At 37.8% G+C, this 23,981-nt stretch overlaps 1 protein-coding gene across 1 annotated transcript in view; it reads right to left on the bottom strand.

Moving 5' to 3' along the window:
- The window catches only part of CCDC178 (coiled-coil domain containing 178), a 410,587-nt gene that overhangs the window by 337,941 nt on the left and 48,665 nt on the right, over window positions 1-23,981 (bottom strand). Inside the window, exons 3-6 of the mRNA XM_024984506.2 lie at window positions 23,849-23,938; window positions 15,680-15,819; window positions 5,137-5,159; window positions 1,754-1,839 (exon numbers count right to left, since the gene is read on the bottom strand). Of these exons, the coding sequence (XP_024840274.1) occupies window positions 1,754-1,839; window positions 5,137-5,159; window positions 15,680-15,819; window positions 23,849-23,938 (339 nt within the window). The remainder of the gene's footprint in view (window positions 1-1,753; window positions 1,840-5,136; window positions 5,160-15,679; window positions 15,820-23,848; window positions 23,939-23,981) is intronic.

The following is a 23,981-nucleotide window of genomic DNA, read 5'->3' as shown; positions in this document are numbered from 1 at the left end:
CAGTCAAGAGTACTGGAGTGGGTTGCCATTGCCTTCTCCAGGTGTATAACTTAAGGTGTCTCCAATTCTATTTAACATCTCTCTGGATTTTTTTCCAGAATACCATCTCAATTAGTTTTTTTGTTTCATGTTGAATAAGTGAGCAACCACCTGCATTTTTATTAGGGTGTGGGTGTGCTCAGGCGTTTCAGCCATGTCCGACTTTTTGCAACCCTATGGAAAGACTCATGCTCCTCTGTCCATAGGTTTCTCCAGGCAAGAATACTGGAGAGGGTTGCCATGCACTCCTCCAGCGGATCTTCCCGACCCAGGGATCAAACCCACATCTCCTGCATATCCCTGCCTTGAAGGTGGATTCATTACCTATTGAGCCACCTGGAAAACCCCATTTTTATCAGTGGAAACAATTACAATAAATGTTCCTCATCCTGATACTGCCTTGTGTTTTAGAGTAAAATATACATGTTTATAATAAACATAATTGGAATTAGTTATTGTGACCATTAATACATTGATATTTTCTCCTAGAATTTGTCACTGAAAACTTAAGAAATAATTGAATCAGATTTTCACTTTCATTATAAAAGGCAAATACAAAATGTTCATGCTTTTACAGAGTCCTGAGTTTATTAGTTATCCTTCACTAAAGGAAGGCATTTAACAAAGTTCTGTTGCATAAGTAGGAAGAAGTGTTTAAAATAATGTTAAAGATATATTCAAATATGTTGAAATAATTTTTAATACAAATTTTTATACCAGTATAAAAGTTTTATACATTTATATTTGAAAATTGTGCTAGAAGGCTAGTCTTCAAGGCTATGGTTTTTCCAGTGGTCATGTATGGATGTGAGAGTTGGACTGTAAAGAAAGCTGAGCACTGAAGAATTGATGCTTTTGAGCTGTGGTGTTGAAGACTCTTGAGAGTCCCTTGGACTGCAAGGAGATCCAACCAGTCTATCCTAAAGGAGATCAGTCCTGGGTGTTCATTGGAAGGATTGATGTTGAAGCTGAATCTCCAATACTTTGGCCACCTAATGTGAAGAGCTGACTCATTTGAAAAGACCCTGATGCTGGGAAAGATTGAGGGCAGGAGGAGAAGGGGACAACAGAGGATGAGATGGTTGGATGGCATCACCAACTTAATGGACATGGGTTTGGGTGGACTCTGGGAGTTGGTGATGGACAGGGAGGTCTGGCGTGCTGTGGTTCATGGGGTCACAAAGAGCAGGACACAACTGAGCAACTAAACTGAACTGAACCATATATATATATATATATATATATATATATATATATATATATGAGCTGTAATGTCCAATATGGTAGCCATGAACCACATGTGATTAATTTACATTTAAATGCAAGTTAAAGTTAAACTTAACATTTAAATTCCTCAGTGTCACCACATTTTAAGTGCTCGCAGCTACATGTGGCTAGTAGTTACCCTACTGGACAATGAGACAAAACATATTTCTATTATCACAGAAAGTCCTAATGGACAGTACTGGATTACCATTCACTTCCTGAGAAGTAGACAGGGAAGGACCTAGAGCAGTATATAGTATATTATAGTAATTAATACATATTTGTTGAACAAGTATTTAATCAAACAGTACAGAAGGCTCTTCTGCTAGACACTTATAAGAATTATAAAACTCATACATGACTCTTGTGAATATCAGAAATACATAAATGAAAAGCTAATGAGCTTTTAAATGTAATTCTGCTTATGTAGTATGAGTTACAGTTTTACCTCTCAATTCTTCTGGTTTGGGCTCTTTCACTAGTGTAACAACACTCAGATCTTTTTTCAGGTCTTCTGTGAAAGAAGTTCTGCTCCTTTATAACAGAAAAGAAGCAATCAATTAATAAAGAAGGACTGTACTTACAGTTTGGAGAAGGCAATGGCACCCCACTCCAGTATTCTTGCCTGGAAAATCCCATGGACAGAGGAGCCTGGTGGGCTGCAGCCCATGGGGTTGCTAAGAGTTGGACACGACTGAGTGACTTCACTTTCAAGTCTCACTTTCATGCATTGGAGAAGGAAATGGCAACCCACTCCAGTGTTCTTGCCTGGAGAATCCCAGGAACCGGGGAGCCTGGTAGGCTACCATCTATGGGGTTGCACAGAGTCGGACACGACTGAAGCAACTTAGCAGCAGCAGCAGCAGTACTTAAAGTTAGTCAAACAAATTTTAGGTGATGTTTTTACAATGAGTTTTAAATGTCTACAGTGACACTTACTATACATGATAATGGTACTACTTAAGAAATTAAAATAGCAAAATTCTAATTGGTAATGACATTTATACTTCATGGTAGATTAACAGTAATTTAGAATTTGTTAAAATGACTTGAAATTTTTTGAGAGATAGTAAACCAGTATTTTTTTTAAATGATATTAGTCTCTTCTGAGAAAGTTGCTATCAGGAAAAAAAAAAGAGAACTTACTGAAAATAATTTGAGAGTTATTTCTCCAATTACAGTTTAGCAGTTTCTGGGAAGACAATGCAAAATGTAAGGAGCAAAAACATGATTTCATATTTGAAGTTAATAATGTTTTAGAAAAATATCCAAATTTTCTTTTCTGAAGAACTTTGCTAGTGAAAGTTCCATATATTGAATAACGAAACATTTCTCATTATCAGTATTTATCTGGTCCAATTCTTGAATACTAGACTAGTTTTAATTGTATTTATTTTATATTTACTCAATTTTTGACTGTGCTACATCTTTATTGCTGCACATGGGCTCAGTAGTTGCATTTCCTAGCTCTAGAGTACAAGATCAGTAGTTGCGGCACATAGACTTTAGTTGCTCCAGGGCATGTGGGATCTTCCTGGATCAGGGATTGAACACATCTCCTGCATTGGCAGGTGAATTCTTCACCACTGAGTCACTAGTGCAGCCCCTTCCAATGTGTATAAAAAGAAGCACACTTCCTCTGATAAAAGTCACAAGAAAATAACTAATACCAAAGCAGAATATTTCATTTTACCCATGTTGTAGCATGTATCAGAACTTCATTACTTTTTATAATTGAATAATATTCCATTGTACAGATACACCATTGTTTATTAATCTATGAGTCCATTGAAGGATTTGAGGTTGTTTCTACCTTTTGGCTATTGTGAATACTGATGATAACAAGCATTTATACAGAAGTTTTTGGGTGAACACTGGTTTTGAAATCTTTTGGGTACATATATCAGAGTGGAATTGCTGGGTCATATGGTAATTCTAGGTTTAGCTTTTTGAGGAAACAGTGAACATTTTCACAGCGGTTGGTCCACATCTTCATTCCCAGTAGCATTGTATGAGGGTTCCAATGTTCAATAAAAGTGGCAAGATGGCTATCCTTGTTTTGTTCTTGATCTTAGATCATACAGTTAGGTTACTGGATTAGGTGTCTTTCTTTTAGTATAATCATTTATGGCTATGAATTTTTCTCTGGGCACTGCTTTTACTTCATCTCTTCAGTTGTGATACACAGTGTTTTGATTCTCATTCATCTCAAAGTACTTTTAATTACTTCCAGAGATTACAAATTGGCTCTCTGGTTTTTTATAGCATGCTGTCTAATTTATTTATATATATGAATTTTCTAGGTTTCCTCCTCAGCTGATGAACATCTCTAGTTTTTCATTTCAGTTATTGTACCTTTTAGCTCCAAAATGTCTATTTGGATCTTCCTTATAATTTCTTTTTCTTCATTGATATTCTATATTTGTTGAGACATTAATCTCCTGGTTTTGTTGTATTTTTGTCCACAGTTTATCCCTTTGAGGATATTTGAGACAGTTGATTTAAAGTCTTCGTCCACTAAGCACAATGTCATGCTTCCTCAGAGTATTTTCTTCATTTGTTTTTCCCCTTAATAATGGGAGTAAATTTTCTTTTATTCTTCCCCTGCCTCATAATTTTTATAAAAACCTGGAAATTTTGAGTACTCAATGTGATATGAAAATAAGATTACCATCCCTCTATTGTGTTTATTTTTGATGTTTGTTGTGGGTTGCTTTTGTTTGTTTAGTGATTCTTCCAAACACTTACTGTAGTATTAATATCACATTCTTTTTCACTTGGGGTCACCAAAGTGTTTCTTAGCTTATTGGTGAACTTGAGTTTTATCCAAGTTACCTTAAATATTTGAGGTCAGGAAAAAAAAAAAGAAAAGAAAAAGGGAAAACTATACGCTTGCTCCCAATCTTAGCAGACTGGCTCTTAGTTGGAGTACTTCTTTCATGCTTATTCAGGATGTTTATAACTCTGCCTCTACCTTCAATTCTTGCCTGTGTAGATCCTAAGGCTAGCCAGAGATAAAAGATTAAGTCTTCTTGGGCTTTCCTGAGCATATGTCCAACACTGTTCATATTTGTGCATTTTTTAATTCTCCAATATAAATGAGAACTTTGAAAAATCATATTCTCCCATTTATAATATCTCTTTCCCCAAATTCTTCATTCCCAGGCATTCTGATATTTTCAGTGTCTGTCCCAAATTATCCACAATCTCAGACACTGGTGACAAGTATATGACCTTAAATACTTTCAGCAAACACTGCCTGGAGGTGGCTCCAGCTCTGTAATTTCTCTAACTCAGGAAAAACAAAGTCAATCTTTGTGTTAGTCCCTTTAGGGAATCATCAGACTTGTCAAAACACTGAACTATAATTCTTTGAGAATAAGATGTATATTGTTCCATCTGGCACTAGCAATCTGCACAAGTTCAGGCTATTGCTTCATGACCACCACTGATCTGAGAGTTGGAAGATGGCAAGTGGGACATTTCAAATGCCACAGCCCTTCCTTCAGGCAAGACAGCCACTCCTTCTGCATTAACTTTTCCCCTTATTGTTGCAAGTTTTGAACTAGATTTCAGATTTTTGCAGAAGGTGACTCTGACCAATTTTTGCCAAAAGTTATAGATGCTTTTATGATAGGACAGAGCCCTGGAGATTCCTATTCTGTTATTTCCAGTGACATCCTGATTCTTACATTTTTAAAAATAAATATTAATACATAACATAAAATTCTGCTCTCAATATCTTTTTTCTTTTGAAATAAACTTACCTACACCAGATTAATCATAAAAATTTGAACATAAAAATGTAAAAGAAGTGTGAAATGTTCTTACCATTCTTCCAAAGAAGTTTCAAACTGTCAAAATAAAAGATGAAAGTCAAATTTTTAACATCTCAAATCAATAATAGATTTAACTAACACCTTAACTCACTGACAAAATTGTAAACACTCTACTTTACATTCTCCTGTTCCTGTCAAATTATACTCTGTTGTTTCCACAACAAGCATACCCTTATCTTAGCTAGCCTTATGCTTTTGTTATCAGTCTCACCTAACTGTTCTCACCCTTCACCTGTTTCTGAACTTTACCTTTACCCTAACAGTCAGTTCAAATTCCATTTTCTCCTAACAGACTTTCCACACAATCGGAAGTGCATACTATCCATTAAATTTCAATATCCTACCATAAAGTGGAAACCACATAATTACATGTTAAGTTTACAAATATTTAGTTTTTCGTAGAATTATCCCGCTGCTGGATTATAAAATCCTTGGTAGGAGTTATGTTGTACAGATGTATTCTAACACTACCTTGGGCTATAAAAGGTACAAACTACCAAAAACACAGAATATATAGCCAGAGTGTTATGGATTTCATGGATAATATCCAATTCAACAGTTTAAATCAGACATATGTGATCTCAATTCCCATATCACACCAAAATTTTGGAGAAAAATATACAGGCACATAAGTAAGATCACTGGACAATATATTTGAGAATTTTCAGAAACAGAGTAATCAGATGAGACTGATGGTAAAAATGGAGCAAAGAAAAGTATAACTCAGAAGAGACCAGTGGAAGCAAGGACATGGAAGCAACCTAGATATCCATCAACAGATGAATGGATAAAGGAGTTGTGGTACAAATACACAATAGAATATTATTCTGCCATTAAAAGGGACACATTTGAGTTAGTTCTAATGAGATGGATGAACCTAGAGCCTAATATACAGAGTGAACTAAGTCAGAAAGAGAAAAATAAATATCACATATTAATACATATATACGCAATCTAAAAAAATGATACTGATGAACCTATTTGCAGGGCAGTAATGGAGATGCAGCCATAAAGAACAGACTACACAGTGGGGAAGGAGAGGAAGTGATGAATTGGAAGAGTAACACTGAAACATAAACATTACCATATATAAAACAGATAGTCAGTGGGACTTTGCTCTGTGAAGCAAGGGGCTCAAACCCAGCGCCCTGTGACAACAGAGAGGGGTGGGATGGAGTGGGAGGTGCAAGGGAGGCTCAAGAGAGAAAGGACGTATGTATACCTATGGCTGATTCATGTTAATGTATGGCAGAAATCAATACAATATTATAAGGCAATTATCCTCCAATTAAAAAGAAATAAATAAATTTTTTAAAAAAGAAACAAGTGGAGACCATTTCAGGGAAGGTGAAAAGTTTCTGTGTGGAACTCATGAAAAATTCCCAGTATGTGAGAATAAGCTGCTGATAACCAAAGTAAATGCTTCCTTGGTGGCTCACACGGTAAAGTGTCTGTCTGCAATGTGGGAGACCTGGGTTCGATCCCTGGGTTGGGAAGGTTCCCTGGAGAAGGAAATTGCAACCCACTCCAGTATTCTTTCCTGAAGAATTCCATGGACAGAGGACCCTGGTAGGCTACAGTCCATGGGGTCACAAAGAGTCAGACATGACTGGATTTAGAAAAGGCAGAGGAAGCAGAAATCAAATTGCCAACATCCACTGAATCATAGAAAAAGAAAGAGAGTTCCAGAAAATTATCTACTTCTGCTTTATTGAAATATGCCAAAGCCTTTGATTTTGTGGACCACAACAAATTTGTCAAGAGATGGGAATACCAGACCACCTGACCTGCCTCTTGAGAAATCTGTATGCAGGTCAGGAAGCAACAGTTAGAAGTGGACATGGAACAACAGACTGGTTCCAAATAGGAAAAGGAGTACGTCAAGGCTGTATATTGACACCCTGCTTATCTAACTTATATGCAGAGTACATCATGAGAAACGCTGGGGTGGATGAAGCACAAGCTGGAATCAAAACTGCCAGGAGAAATATCAATAACCTCAGATATGCAGATGACACCACCCTTATGGCAGAATGCAAAGAAGCACTAAAGAGCCTCTTGATGAAAGTGAAAGAGGAGAGTGAAAAAGTTGGCTTGAAGCTCAATATTCAGAAAACTAAGATCATGGCATCTGGTCCCATCACTTCATGGCAAATAGATGGGAAAACAGTGGAAACAGTGGCAGACTTTATTTATTTATTTATTTATTTGGACTCCAAAATCACTGCAGGAGGTAACTGCAGCCATGAAAGCAAAAGACACTTGCTCCTTGGAAGAAAAGTAATGACCAACCTAGACAGCATATTAAAAAGCAGAGACATTATTTTGCCAAGAAAGGTCCGTCTAGTCAAAGCTATGGTTTTTCCAGTAGTCTTGTATGGATGTGAGAGTTAGACTATAAACAAAGCTGAGTGCCACAGAATCGATGCTTTTGAACTGTGGTGCTGGAGAAGACTCAGAATCCCTTGGACTGCAAGGAGATCAAACCAGTCAGTGCTATATGAAATCAGTCCTGAATATTCTTTGGAAGGACTGATGCTGAAGCTGACACTCTAATACTCTGGCCACCTGATGTGAAGAACTGACTCATTAGAAAAGATCCTGATGCTGGGAAACATTGAGGGCAAGAGGCGAAGGGAACGACAGAGGATGAGATGGTTGGACTGTATCACCAACTCAATGGACATGAGTTTAGGTAAACTCTGGGAGTTGGTGATGGACAGGGAAGCCTGGCATGCTGCAGTCCATGGGGTCACAAAGAGTCAGACACAACTGAGCAACTGAACTGAACTGAACTGAACCAAAGTAAATAATGGAGGGGCTGCCTGTGATGAGATAGGTCACGGCAGTCTGCTGCTTTCCATCCAAAGAATCCAGAATACACAGCCAAAAAGTTACCCTTTAGACATTGCCATGAGAAAAATTCTCTGATCACATTGGAGATATGCCCAAGTTGGAGAGAATATCTAAGAACGTAAGTTATTGCTCTAGAGAGAAGCAAAATAGAGCCTCCCCAACCGGCAGAATCTTACATAGATAGATGCAAATAAGTCCATGCGGGAACACAAAAGCAGATGAACAAATGAGTGAAAAGATTATAAGGGGCTATGAACCCAAAAGTAAGCTTATTAAGGCAAAAGGAAAGGCCTACAACTTTCTTGCCTAAGCATACTACTTCCTATTTACAAAGAGCCTGAGTAGAAATTTTTATATGCTGGACAAAAGCCTTTGAGGTAAGCAGACTCTGATAGTTGCTAAAAATCAAACAAATAATAACAGCAACAAAAAACAACAAAAACTTATGCCAGCAACCAGTAATCAGTCTGGTTTATCATTTATAAATACAAGGACAAAAAAGAGTATCCAAATATTTGAAAGAAGTTTATAACATGAAAAATAAGAATTTATTCAGATATAACAGAAATACTGGAATGAACATAAGTGAATATAATAATAAATTGAAGGCATATATATCTTTTCTCCACAATATTATAAAAGAGAAAAACGAAATTTGGTATGAGTTTCTTTGGACTTCCCAACTGCGCTAGCAATAAAGAACTGCCTGTCAACACAGGAGTCGCAGGAGATGCAGGTTCTATCCCTGGGTCGGGAAGATTCCCCTGCAGGAGGAAATGGCCACCCACCCCAGTATTCTTTCCTGGAGAATCCTATGGACAGAGGAGCCGGGCAGGCTGTGGTCCATAGGGTCGCAAAGGGTTGGACACAACTGAAGCAACTTAGCACGCATGCACACATGAGTGTCATTATTCAAATATAAAACAGACTAAAATAAGTAATCATTTCATTACCCATGTATGTGAGAGTTTAGGGACTTTCCTGGCTGTCCAGTCGTTAAAAATCTGCCTTAAAATACAGGGGACACAGGTTCAACTCCTGATTGGTTACTAAGATCCCACAGGCTGCCAAGCACCTAAGCCTGCATGCCACGACTAGAGAGCCTGTGTGCTGCAACCACCGGAGCCCACTTGCCACAACTAGAGAGTCCATGCACCTTAACAAACGATCCCGCATGAGGCAACAAAGATCTCACGTGCTGCAACTAAGACCCAATGCAGCCAAATAAATTTTAAAACAGAATAGTCAAAGACATTTAAAAATGAAAAAAAAAAAAAAGGATGGAACTACCTACCAAATATAAAAGTATATTATGAAGCATGTAAATTAGAAGGAGCAAGTTTCATTTTCAACAATATACAGAATCAAATTTTCCAATTTACTCACTTTTACTCACAATTTGTGGCATAATATGCAGATATGCCTGTATACTTTAGGGTCATATTCAACAATGCAGAGTTACTGCTGCATAATAACCATTCTTAAACGCAGTGGCTAAAAACAATCCCCATTTTATTTGCTCATAATTTTGTCAGTCACCAATGTATGATGGGCTCAGCTGTGTGATTTTTTGGTCACTAATATGACCTCAAACTAATGCAGTCATCTGGCCCCTTGACTAGGATAGTTTGTTCAAGACAACCTCACTCACAAGTGATGCTTTGTGACTGCTGTAGCTTGGGCCTGTCCCTCTACTTGGTCATTCATCTTCAAGGAGGCTAGATTATGCTTCTTTACCTGGTGAACTTATGGCACCAGGAGAGCAAAGGCAGAAGCTTCAGGGCCTCTTGAGACTTTTCTTAGAAGCTGTATGACACTTCTTCTGATACATTTGTTGTTTAAAACAAATCACAAGTCCAAGTCTATGTTTAAAGGTTGAGAGAATAGACTGTCTGTTAAGGTAAGGAGATGGAAAGGAGCAGGGTAGCAATTTTTAATCCACCATTATCTTTGGCTTCAAGTACATACATGTCTCCTGGATGTAAAATGTCTCAAAGATTTAAGTATAACTGCTAAAACTATAAATGTCTTGTTCTAGCCACAAAGTTCTGGTATGTGTGTGTGTGTACACGCATGCATAAAGCAACAGATAACAGAAAAAAACAAGTTACTTTTCTGAAGATATTTTCATTAGAATCAGTTCAGTTCAGTTCAGTTCACTCACTCAGTCATGTCCGACTCTCTGTGACTCCATGAATTGCAGCACGCCAGGCCTTCCTGTCCATCACCAACTCCCGGAGTTCACTCAAACTCATGTCCGTTGAGTCAGTGATGCCATCCAGCCATCTCATCATCTGTTGTCCCCTTCTCCTCCTGCCCCCAATCCCTCCCAGCATCAGAGTCTTTTCCAATGAGTCAACTCTTCACATCAGGTGGCCAAAGTACTGGAGATTCAGCTTTAGCATCAGTCCTTCCAAAGAACACCCAGGACTGGTCTCCTTTAGAATGGACTGGTTGGATCTCCTTGCAGTCCAAGGGACTCTCAAGAGTCTTCTCCAACGCCACAGTTCAAAAGCATCAATTCTTCGGCACTCAGCTTTCTTCACACATCCATACATGACTACTGGAAAAACCATAGCCTTGACTAGATGGACCTTTGTTGGCAAAGTAATGTCTCTGCTTTTCAATATGCTATCTAAGTTGGTCATAACTTTCCTTCCAAGGAGTAAGTGCGTTTAATTTCATGGCTGCAGTCACCATCTGCAGTGGTTTTGGAGCCCCCAAAAATAAAGTCTGACACTGTTTCCACCGTTTCCCCATCTATTTCCCATGAAGTGATGGGACCTGATACCACGATCTTCGTTTTCTGAATGTTGAGCTTTAAGCCAACTTTTTGACTCTCCTCTTTCACTTTCATCAACAGGCTTTTTAGTTCCTCTTCACTTTCTGCCATAAAATGAAAGTGAAGTTGCTCAGTCGTGTCTGACTCTTTGCGACTCCATGGACCGTAGTCTGTAGACTGAAACCAGGCTCCTTCATCCATGCTATTTTCCAGGCAAGAACACTGGAGTGGGGTGCCATTTCCTTCTCCAGCAGATCTTCCCAACCCAGGGATTGAACCCAGGTCTCCCGCATTGTAGGCAGACTCTTTACCCTCTGAGCCACCCATTAAGAGTGGTGTCATCTGCATATCTGAGATTACTGATATTTCTCCCAGCAATCTTGATTCCAGCTTGCGCTCCTTCCAGCCCAGTGTTTCTCATGATGTACTCTGCATAGAAGTTAAATAAGCAGGGTGACAATATACAGCCTTGATGAACTCCTTTTCCTATTTGGAACCAGTCTGTTGTTCCATGTCCAGTTCTAACTGTTGCTTCCTGACCTGCATATAGGTTTCTCAAGAGGCAGGTCAGGTGGTCTGATTCCCATCTCTTTCAGAATTTTCCACAGTTTATTGTGATCCACACAGTCAAAAGCTTTGGCATAGTCAATAAAGCAGAAATAGATGTTTTTCTGGAATTCTCTTGCTTTTTCCATGATCCAGCAGATGTTGGCAATTTGATCTCTGGTTCCTCTGCCTTTTCTAAAACCAGTTTGAACATCTGGAAGTTCACAGTTCACATATTGCTGAAGCCTGGCTTGGAGAATTTTGAGCATTACTTTACTAGCGTGTGAGATGAGTGCAATTGTTCAGTAGTATGAGCAGTCTTTGGCATTAGAATAATGGGGGCCAAATACAGACTGCAAAGAATGAATGAGTATTTGGGAGGTGAGGAATCAGAGATAATAAATTTAGGCAACTCTTTTCAGATGTTAAGTGTAATGAGAAGAGAAACTGAAAGGGGGATGGATATATTTAAGAGTATGCATGCAATGAAAAAAAATTTCCTGAAAACGAGAAAAATCAATATTTTAAATGTTGATAGGAGTGAGTTAAGAAAAAAAGGGGATCTGGAAGATAGGATGGTGAGAAAAATGCCTGCTGGAACAAGATCCTTGCAAAGGCAGAAGATGGAATGCAGGTGAAGGGGGAGCCATTGTGGTGAAGGGGGAAATATTCCACAGAAGGACAAAGAGATTGTGTTTGTGGAATTCAAGAATGTTCATAGGTGAGATAAGGGGGTTTGAGGCATTTCTGTTATTTTGTCTCCTATTTTCTTTGAGGAGTAAGAGATGAAAGAGTAGTGAGGAGGAGGATTTGGAAACCTAAACAAAAGAGAGGACTGGAGAAGCCACCAAAGAATACTAGAGAAGGTTCAGGTTGACAAATAGAATGATTTCAGAGCACTATTAAAGGTCCCATTGAGGTTGGAGACCATGAATGCATAATATCTCAAATATGGATTATTGTGTAATATTCTCCATCACTATTCAGAAGCCTGGATGTAGAAGTGAAGATGGGGGACCATTAACAAGAGCTCATCAGATCTGGCACTTCGTCAGACTAAAAGGAAGGCAGAATAAAGAAGTAAAGGACTAAATATATCAATTAGTGAGTGTTTTAAGAGATGAATTGATTAGGCAAGGAAGTAAAAATATTGGTATGATACAATGGGAAACAGTGATCTAAGGTTTGAAGTTTCAAATGAAACAGAATTAGCAGAATGAAAGAACTCAAAGTATTTGATCAAGAGGATGAGATGATCAAATACAAGGGTTTCAGAATTAAAAACAGTTACAAAACGGTATAAGTAAAGCAAAGTTTTCCAATTATAAGCCTTTTTAACATTCATGTTATTGCATCCTCACAGTTGATACACTCTTAAGCAGAGAGATTATTTAGTATAGTAGTGAATAGGATGTTCCTAGGTCTGAGACACACCTGGTCTGGATACTAGCTCTGGGAGAAAGGAGAAATCAACTTTTGGAATCATTTTCCTCATCCATAATTGGGGATATTGGCAGTTTCTACCTCACAAGATTTCCATAAGGATTCAAAAATTATGTATATTAAGTGTTTAATACAGCCTATGATATGCAGTAAACACTTAATAAATATTAGCTATATTATTATTGCCATTAATGATAAAGTTATTACTTATGTACAATGAATTTTTTATATTTAAAGAATGATTTCTAAATAGTTTCTCTTTGAGCCATTCTTTTAAGTCATGGTAGCACCTTAATGACTTGTATTGATTAAATGAAAAAGATACTTTCAACTGAGTAGAGATAATTTCAAATTAAATAAAATCATCTTTAGTCTAGGCAGTGTGGTGTATAAGGTAGAAGAAAAGCAAATCAAAACCTCTTATTTGTATGGGAAGATATCCAGGTGATTATTTCCATCATTTTCCAATGTTTTCTCACACTTATACAAAATGTAGGTAAAATGTTCACAGTAACTCTACTTTGAGGAATTTTCTTTTCAAGATTCAGAATTACATTTACACATCTATGAATGGATGGAGAAACTTATGGCAGCTGGCTTATTTACATAATATATCTACAGAAAAAGGCTGCTTTTTTCAATTTTCCTTAAGATAAGCTGTAAAATACTTAGCTTATTTTGTGAATTACTTTATGTGAGGTCATTTTGGGGCTTCCCTGGTGGCTCAGCAGTAAAGAAACTGCCTGCAGGAGACCTAGGTTTGATCCCTGGATCAGGAAGATCCCCTGGAAGAGGGCATGACAGCCCACTCCAGTATTCCTGCCTGAAGAATCCCAAGGACAGAGGAGCCTGGTGGACTACAGTCCGTAGGGTCACAAAGAGTCGGACACAACTGAAGCAACTGAGCACTCATGCACAAGGTCATTGTTTTAGCTAGCCCATTAGCCATTGTTTTTAACAGTTAGCTCACCGCTCAGAATCCCTAGCAGGAATGGGTAATGAACATGGGCTTTGGTAACAAGGGGAGTGTGATCGAATCCCAACTCTGTCCTATGACCATAAATAAGACTCTAAACTATTTAAAATTATTATTTCTCCATCTATCAGTTAGAACAGTAACCATTCAACAATAGTTCTGAGTTATATTACAGCAGTGGCCCCAGCCTTTTTGGCACCAGGGACAGGTTCCACGAAGACAATTCTTCCGCGAACCAGGCTTGGGGGATGGTCTGGGGACGATTCAAGCACGTTGCATTTATGGCGCGTAGTACTTCTACTCTAATGCCACTGTGGATCGACCGGAGTTATCAGTGTGAGGCCAAAGGTGGGGGCCTTTGACTATTCATCCACACCTATCAATCTATTTTCATCATGTTAGCAACATATAATTGTTAGTTAAAACACTTGTGAAGTGTAGAGCATATCATATTCTATCTGTCTGTGCTCAGCTGTTTCCAACTCTCTGCAACCCCATGGACTGTAGCCCGTCAGACTCTTCTGTCCATAGATTTTCCAGGTAAGAATACTGGAGTGGGTTACCCATCTCTCCTTTGGGTGATCTTCCCGACCCAGGGACTGAACTCAAGTCTCTTGTGTCTCCTGCATTGGCAAGTGGATTCTTTTATCACTGAGCCACCTGAGAAGTCCCAGCATATCATATTAATTAATATTAATTCTCTATTTACTTATACTCTTCAAGGCCCAGGCCACCATCAGACAGATGACCTGCAACGCATTTTCTGAAGGAGTGTTCTAATTTGGAGGAACAAAGCAGCAACAGATATAAATACTAACATAGAATGATATAAATAATGTTATTAAAATAACAATACATAGTCAACATATATTGAGTGCATGTCATATGCTATCTAACATGGTATCATTATCACCATTCTCATCTAAGTTCACAGAAGTTGCAGCTCTTAGGGCTGTGATCTTAAATTCTGCACTCTAACTCCTCTAAAAGGAAATAGCACCTTAGATCAAGCATGACAAAGGCCCACTGGAACTCTCTCAGAGCCAGAAACAGTAACAGTGATCAAGGAAAAGAATAGCACAGATTTCTGGCAAACTTTTCTTCCTATCTGGGCAGTGTAGTTGTGTATTAATTACTTAGAAACGTAATATGAATAAAAGGTATGAGAAGGTTTTCAATCATTCCTAAATTATCCTTTGAAAATAAGTGATAGTTATAGTAACTTCAAGATTGAATTACCTTCAGAATAATAAAGGCAAATTTTAACATTAAAAAGACAAAGAATCATTATATTCTCTTTTAACAGACCTTTTAAGTATTTCTTTAGAACCAAATAACTCATTAGAAAGGGCATTCTGTCCTTTTATACACCAATTTACTCATCTAAACATCTAATCAGTTTAGTGTCCCTGAAAAGGATGTAAATACTATTTAATTTACTAGTCAAGTTGGCTTATGGAAATAACTACTTAGCATGATTGCCGCTGGATAAAGAACAAACATGCAGGAGAAAAAAAAAATCTATTTAATAAGGTCATTTCACCCTTCTGAAGTGACACTATCAAAAACATGTCCAGATTAGTAAATTGTGCAACTGAGCAAAGATTCTATAAAGAAGTGCAAGAATCATTAAAAATAAATAAATAAATAACTCCTGGGGACCCTTATAGGCCCTATGTTATTGTTCTTTAGTCAGTCAGTCATGTCTGACTCATTCATGACCTCATGGACCGTAGCCCGCCAGGCTCCTCTGCCCAGGGGATTTCCCAGGCAAGTACTACAGTGGGTCGCCATTTCCTTCTCCAGGGGATCTTCCTGACCCAGGGATTGAATGGGCATTAATTGCTTGGTAGGTGGATTCTTTACCACTGAGCCAACCAGGGAAACCTATAGACCCTATACAAAAATTTCAGCACGTTAGATATGACTTACCCGTTTCAGATGCTCCTGTATTTTAGACTCCACATCCTCAATGTGTGCAATCATCTTGTTGACACATGGAGCCGGGATGTTTACTAAAGCACAGCTTTCACGTCGGCATGGGTAGCCAAAATAAAGGCCTTTATTCAGCTCTACAGATAAAGCAGACAGAGGACATCAGTTCTCAGTTACATACAGAATAGTAAACCTTGATATTCAGAATGTACAAAAAGTATTCTGCTTTACTAGCACTAACACTCCAACTTCAATCAACAGATTGATAAATGTCAGAGAATTATAGAATGAACCTTCTAATAATCTGAAAACTAAAATAAAATGATCATTTATAACATAAAATGCAACAAATAAAAATAAACCTAAGAGATGAGACCAAAACTTTAAGAAAATTTAAAAGTTGAAGTGTTCCATGGCATCATGAAAAAAAGAAAGAAAAAAGGCAGAAAATCAGTTAATCCATTTGTTTCTACATAGACCTTAAATCACTTAAGAAGTGACTTTGACATATATTTTAAATTCTCCTCTCAAAGAGATACCACGTGTCCCAGTGTAAATAATATCCAACCACTCATGCATTGAAGTTCTTCCTTAAATTCAGCATGGTTTCTCCTGCTGAAAATAAATAAATAAAAGCAGGTCCCCATCATCCTCATAATAACCTCATTTTCTACCTTCCATTTCTGAAAATTGAAGTCTCATGCGAAGAGTGATTGATGTTCTCACTGTGGCATTCAAGTTGTACTCATCATAAAATCCACTCAGTCCGATGTGCCTCGGTGATTCTAATCCTGGCATGTCCTGAACCAACTGAAGGTTGCAGAAGCACAGCGAAGTTGTCCATGAAGCCCCACCAAAGTGCTTACCTGCAGTCCTGTGGCCTCTAAGGACTCTGCTGAGCTGGATTACAGCTGCAATCACTGATCATAAATGCAAGACACAAAATAGGCTTGGGGCCTCAGTGAGAACAGACTGATGTTCTCATTTCAGTTGACCTTGAGGAACACGGAAGCAATGCTGTTGCCTCCAGTCTGAGCCTTTTGTTTCAGTGTCAACACATAGAGATGGTAAATATTTTAGACAGCTTCATATAAACTGAAGTCTTTTAAATATCTTTAAATGAAATCTCAAAATATCCTCCTCCAAATATGCATTATCTGTCAAAATGGCATAGGTTTCATTTATCAATGTGTCTATCCCATATATGTTCATATCCTATATGCAGAATAATAGTCCACATAGGAAAAAATACATATTTTTTTTGACATTTTTGAGCACTAAATATATGTACCAAACATGGGGCTATGCTAAGCACTTTTGATGCCACATTTTGTTTAATCTTCACAACAATCAATTGAAAGGGGTTCTTGTCTTGATTTCATATATGAGGAAATCAAAGCTTAGAGAAGTTGTTACATCAAATGTTGCACTGCACAGAAGTGAGAGGCGGGAGAGCTGGGACTTAAACTATTTCTCTCTGGTTTGGGAGTATACACAATACCATGAAGGTTGTTTTTATATTTAAAAATGAGGTGAAATGAAGAGAAGTGTTTCTAAAAGGGTATCTCAGAGACATCTCAAAAGTTTCACATCACTTGTTTGTGAAGTTCGAATGTTCCTTCAAGATATCAGCGCTGATATTCTAATGTATTTTACTTTGCTTTGACCATGGTGAACACACATACTTGGCATGACTATTTTTTTGTTATATTCTACTTTTCCTCTTTATTTCATACACAGATATATATATTTTTTCATCTCTGTAACACTCAGAGGACCAAAAAAGAAAAGAAAAAAAAAAAACAAGCTGATAAAAATTACACATTGATCTCTTATCCAAATATCCTAATACAGGCATGTTGTCCAGCCCTCTAAAAATAGGGTTTTAATATACATTTAACAAGCAGGCAGTTTTTCTTATAGTCAAAGCATTTGTTTTGCTTCATTAAATGGGGAAACAAGGAGAGCAATGACTCATTTAACATTTTTCTACATGTGCCATTCTCAACCTACCAGATGAGTTATTCATTAATTTCCAGAGCACTCCATGGTTTAGGATTAACATTTTACATATGGTAAAGTGGGGAAAAGGAAATATTGTAAAGTTAGAGTTTGCACTAAAAGTCTACAAAAGACACGGCACTACAGCAGCACAAGAAAGAACAAGAATCCATCAGTTCTTATGACTGCTCTATCCTAATACTAAGGGTATGAGTTACAACTTTCCTTTCCGCTTCTTTTTCATGTTACACACATTATAGATACACTTAGGTCACTAAACTTGCTGTCTCTGGTCACACATTTATCAGCTTGACTGACTGATAACTGTGATTTTTAAGATAAAACTAATCAATCTCTAACCTTAGATTTCTCACTGAATACATGAACCAGAACCAGATGGCAGGGTGTTATATAAGATCATTTTCACCTACAACTCCATAATGAAATGAATTAACAGTTTTAGTCAAACATTAAGTTGATAGAGCTCTACCTTGTAAAGACTGTGCATAAAAAATCGGGTAAGTATTTCAAGAATTAAACTCAGGCAGGAGACTCATTCTCTCTAAAAATCAGCCCAACTCCAACATCCTTGCTCAGAATTAATGCATAAGCGTAGGATCCTTCTGGACCTAACCAGAGTTGAGGTTTGTTGAGACTGCAACATGAAACTTCCTTTTGAGAAAAAATATTGATGGTCTGATTGTGTGGGCAAAGGGTTGTTTATGTTCATTAACTGCCAACTCTCCTCACTCAATGAATTAGATCCTTACACAGTTTATTCGCACAGGCCCTATAATTTAAGATTTTATCACTACCATTCTTCCTTCTCTTCTGCTTTTAATATGTAATTCCTTTACATCCATCACTGAAATTATTGTATCATGCCTTTATCTGAAGTCAGTTCTCTGAGGAAAAACTCTTACCCAAACACAATATTTTTTTCTCACATTCCGTTACCCCTTTTAATATCCTGGTTTTCTTCCAAAATGTAGAATAAGCTAGCGCTCATAAGTTTAGAAATAATTTCTTCTCCTTGCAAAGCCTCTGTGTGATGAACAGAAAGTACTGTTAACTTTTTTTTTTTTTTAATGAAAAACAAAGCTCCTTTTAGTTTTGTTATACACTGGTGGTGGGGGAACTTAGGAAGAGACCTTTCCCTGAGTAAAGAATGAATGGGCAGATTGATAGAATTTATCCAATCTAAAGAAAAGAAATAAAAATGAAGAAAAAGAACAGATTCTCAAATTATTCTAGGGAAAAAATAAAATATAATCAAGTCCAGAATATGTGAAGTTGAGGGTCTGGAAGGAGAAGAGAGGGAAATTTTGAGAGAAAAATCTTTGAAGAAATAACAGCCAAAATATTTCAAAATCTCATGAGAAACATCAACTCACACATCCAAGAAGCTCAAAAATCTCACACAATACAAAAACAGAAAGAGAACTATGTCTGAGAACATCAAAGAGAGAAAACCAATTAAAGAGGAAATCTTTAAGCGGCCAGATACAAAAGGACATATTACATATAGAGGACATGGCATGAATAACTGCTGTATTTCTCAATCACAAACAAGAAAGGACAGGACATAATAGAAAAAAAAAAGTTTTAAAAAACAAGCAGGCAATTGGGAAAGTAGTTCAGCTCAGTTTAGTCACTCAGTTGTGTCTGACTCTTTGTGACCCCGTGGACTGCAGCATGCCAAAGCTTCACTGTCCATCACCAACTCATGTCCATTGCGTTGATGATTCCATCCAACCATCTCATCCTCTGTCATCCCCTTCTCCTCCCGCCTTCGATCTATCCCAGCATCAGGATCTTTTCCAGTGAGTTGGTTCTGCACATCAGGTGGCCAAAGTATTGGAGTTTCAGCTTCAACATCAGTCCTTCCAATGAACACTCAGGACTGATCTCCTTTAGCATGGACTGATTGGATCTCCTTGCAGTCCAAGGGACTCTCAAGAGTCTTCTCCAACACAACAGTTCAAAGGCATCAATTCTTCAGCACTCAGCTTTCTTTATAGTCCAACGCTCACATCCATACATGACTACTGGAAAAACCGTAGTTTTGACTAGATGGAACGTTGTTGGTAAAGTAAGGTCTCTGCTTTTTAATATGCTGTCTAGGTCGGTCATAGCTTTTCGTCCAAGGAGCAAACGTTTTTAAGTAGTATTGAAACATAAAAATTACCATATGTAAAACAGAGAGCTAGTGAAAATTTGCTGAATGATACAGGGAGCTCAAACCTGGTGTTCTGTGACAACACAGAGGCGTGGGATGGGCTGGGATGTCGGAGGGAGGTTCAAGAGGGAGGAGACATATGTATACTTAGGGCTGATTCATGTTGATGTACAGCAGAAACCAACACAACACTGTAAAGCAACTATCCTCCAATTAAAAATAAATACACTTTAAAAAATTAAATAAACAAAAAAAACAGGCAGGAAAGAAGGAAGGGAGAGAGAGAGAAATATTGAAAAAATAAATTTGACTTCACCAATATCAAAACATTTCACTTGCCTCAATAAGCTATTATAATAAACGAAAACACGAGCAAGAGTGGGAGGAAACAGATACATATCTGACAAATGACTTACATATGGAATGTGTGGAGAAAATTTACAACAGGAAAACAACCCAATAAAAAATGGGCATAAGACTGGGCTTTTCCAATAGATAATACACAAATGACTAACAAGAATGTACAGAGATGCTCCACATCATTAATCATCAGAAAAGTGCGTATTTAATTCACAGTGCAGTACAACTTCACAATCACTAGAATGCCAAAAATTTTAAAAATTGGCGAAGTCAGTATTAGTGAGAATACAGTACAGCTATAGGCTTCCCAGTTGGCTCAGTGGTGAAGAATCCACCTGCCAATGCCAGAGACACAGGAGACATGGGTTCGATTCTTGGGATGGGAAGATCCCCTAGAGGAGGAAATGGCAATCCACTGCAGTATTCTTGCCTGAAAAATCCCACAGACAGAGGAGCCTAGCGGGCCACAGTCTATGGGGTTGCAGAGTCAGATACGACTAAGTGACTGAGCACGCACATACAGTACAACTGTAACTGCTATGCTGCTGGTGGAATTGTCAATAATTTTTGGAAAACAGTTTGGCAGTTTCTTATAAAAGTTAAGTATACACTTATCGTATGACTCAGCACTCCACTTCTATGTATTTGTCCAAGATAAATAAAAATATGTCCATAAGAAACTTATGTGTAATTATTCATAACAGCTTTATGATAGCTCAAAATTAGAAAACCCAAAGTTTCTGTCAATGGCTATACAGCACTCATGCAAAGGAATACTAGTGAGCAGTAAAATGAACAAACTGCTGATATATTCAACATTGAAACTACTAATGTATTCAGCCACAGGGATGAATCTCACAGACCTCTTTCTCAGACTTTGAAAGAAACTGGACACAAAAGGACACATAAGTGGAATGATCCCACTTATTTAAAATTTTAAGATGGTGAAACTGAAATGATATCTGTGGATATGAAAGGTGGGGCGAAGTGATAGTGAACACGAAAGACACGAACTAACGTTCTGAAAAGAGTATCTACGCCCTGTTTAAGATGGTGGTTAAATGGGTGTCAAATCATTGACCCGTATACTTAAATGAGTGGGTTTTATTGTATTTAAATTTTCTCTCAACAAATCTGTTTGATAAAAAGACCACCAACCATTCCCTAGTGACAGAATTAAAGAACCTGGTAGCATTCTAGTCTTGACCACTAGCGCCACCTGGGAAGCCCTTGTTTACTGTAGCTCTCCTGACTTCTTTTCCCTTACGTAAGAGAGTGTGCCTTGGGGGAACTGGGGGGAATTTGCACATAGTTCATAATGGTTGCAGACCTTGAATCTGCTGATCCAAATAAACTTCTCTTTTCTGGAGAACTATTTGATAGTTTGTTTAGGACAATCGCTTCCACATTCCTCCTGTACCCAAATAATTCTGCAGAGCACACTCAGACTCAAATTTTCAAGCAAAAGATTTGGCAACATAACATCACCAATCAAATTTATACAGGACCAGGGACTAAGCAATAATGAAGTTCACACTTTTGAGCCTGAAATTCAAGATGCTTCTTGACTGCACCTCGATCTTTTCAAGCTTTATTTTAACCAATTATCTTTATATTTCTGGATTTTTCCTATGCTGAATTCAAAGTAACCTACTTTTCCCATATTTTGTGTTATTTCACCGTACTATTTGATTCATTCCATTCTTTCTTAAATTCCCTCCTCACATTTCATATACAAATATATCCTTCAATATTCAGTTCAAATCTGTCCTTATTCATTAACAGTTCTCTTAATTCTTAAAAGGCATACAAACAAATTGATGTTACTCAAAATACTGAAGATACTTTTGTTCCAAAGTATTCATTTGTCATACACTGCTCTGATATTGTGATTTAGAATGAAAGTGAAACTGAAAGTCACTCAGTTATGTCTGACTCTTTGTGACCCAGAGAGTCACAAATTCTCCAGACCAGAATACTGGAGTGGGTAGCCTTTCCCTTCTCCAGGGGATCTTCCCAACCCAGGAACTGAACCCAGGTCTCCTACATTGCAGGAAGATTCTTAACCAGCTGAGCCACAAGGGAAGCCCAAGAATACTGGAATGGGTAGCCTATCCCTTCTCCAGCATATCTTCCTGACCCAGGAATTGAACAGGGATCTCCTGCATTGCAGGTGGATTCTTTACCAACTGAGCTATCAGGGAAGCTCCCGTGATTTAGAATAAGCAATACATATTTAGTCTTGATCTGTTTTTGGCACAAAGATGCTAAAACCCTTGCAATTTCCTAACTGATGAGAGCAATTAAAATGTCATTTTTTATACTAATGAGGTGATTTTTGGACCCCAGATAAGGATGGGGACTCAGGAAAACCAATCTTCTGATTACAGAGTTGGACTTTTCAGTCTCGCCAGCAACTTCTGACCCTTGGGGAGGGGAGAGGGCCTGGAGGGTGAATCAACAATCTCTGGTCAGTGATTTAATCAATCCTGCCCATATGATGAAGACTCCATAAAAATTCAACCAGACAGGGAACTGAGAGTTTCTTGGTTGCTGAATATATGAAGATTTGGGGGGACTGGAATGCTTGGAGACAACATCCCTTCCTCCATATCTTGTGGAAGCTCTGTGACCTTCCTCCATATCTTGTTTTATGCCCCTCTTCCATCTGGCTGTTCCTGTATTATATTCTTTTATAATAAACCAGTAACCTAGTAAGTAAAATGTTTCTCTGAGTCCTGTGAGCCACTGTAGCAAATTAATCAAAACCTAGGTAGGCAGGGGTATAAACTGAAACCACTAATAATATATAGTAGTTGGTCAGAAGCACAGGTGATGAACTGGGCTTAAATTAACAAAAATTAAGATTAAATATTTTGATAAATATGGAATTCTCCACGAGAATGATCTGAGAAAAAATATGAAACACTATAGAATGGGGCTTCCCTGGTGGCTCAGATGGTAAAGAATCCACCTGCAATGTGGGAAACCCGGGTTTGATCCCTGGGTTGGGAAGATCCCCTGGCAGAGGGCATGGCAGCCCACTCCCGTATTCTTGCCTGGAGAATCCCCAGGGACAGAGGAGCCTGGCGGGCTACAGTCCATTGGGTCACAAAGAGTTGGACATGACTGAGCAACTCAGCACGCAGCATACATAAAATGCATACATTTACCCATCTCTTTCTACTTCTTTCCACATAGGACACCAGAAACACTTTCTGAGCTAACATTTCATGGAATCTCAATGAACAATTTTTAATTCTGGATTTCACAACCCCCAAACATTAGCCCTTCTTCTTTTCATTTTAAGAAACATATCCTTAATGAACTGGAAAATTTCCAGCATGTGTCAGTCCTAACATGAAGGATAAAGAAACTGTTTATTTTTAAAATTCATAAACTTCTGAAATTATAAACAATTATTATGATCAAATTTTAATTAACAATACACTATTGATGAAATTTATTAAAATATTATGTCCATATATTATATATCAGTCATTGTTAACTATTAATGATATTTAGGTTTATTTCTTAATAAAAATGTAACACTGGCATCAGAAACAAATGAGTGAATATAAATACAGTTTACATAGGTTACTCTACAATTTAGATTCTGCCCTCACCTTCAGTGTTTGTCATCTTATCTTCATGAATAACCTCAACAGCTTCCTCAGGGGTAACAAATCGAACCAAAGCTTGTGATGTGGCATTGTCTTTTTAAAAGAAAACAAAAATTTCCGTGAGTAGTTAATATAT

The sequence above is a fragment of the Bos taurus genome, chromosome 24 (genome assembly GCF_002263795.3).
Source record: "Bos taurus isolate L1 Dominette 01449 registration number 42190680 breed Hereford chromosome 24, ARS-UCD2.0, whole genome shotgun sequence".
Lineage (NCBI taxonomy): Eukaryota > Metazoa > Chordata > Mammalia > Artiodactyla > Bovidae > Bos > Bos taurus.
This window is presented reverse-complemented; position numbering and strand designations above follow the sequence as displayed.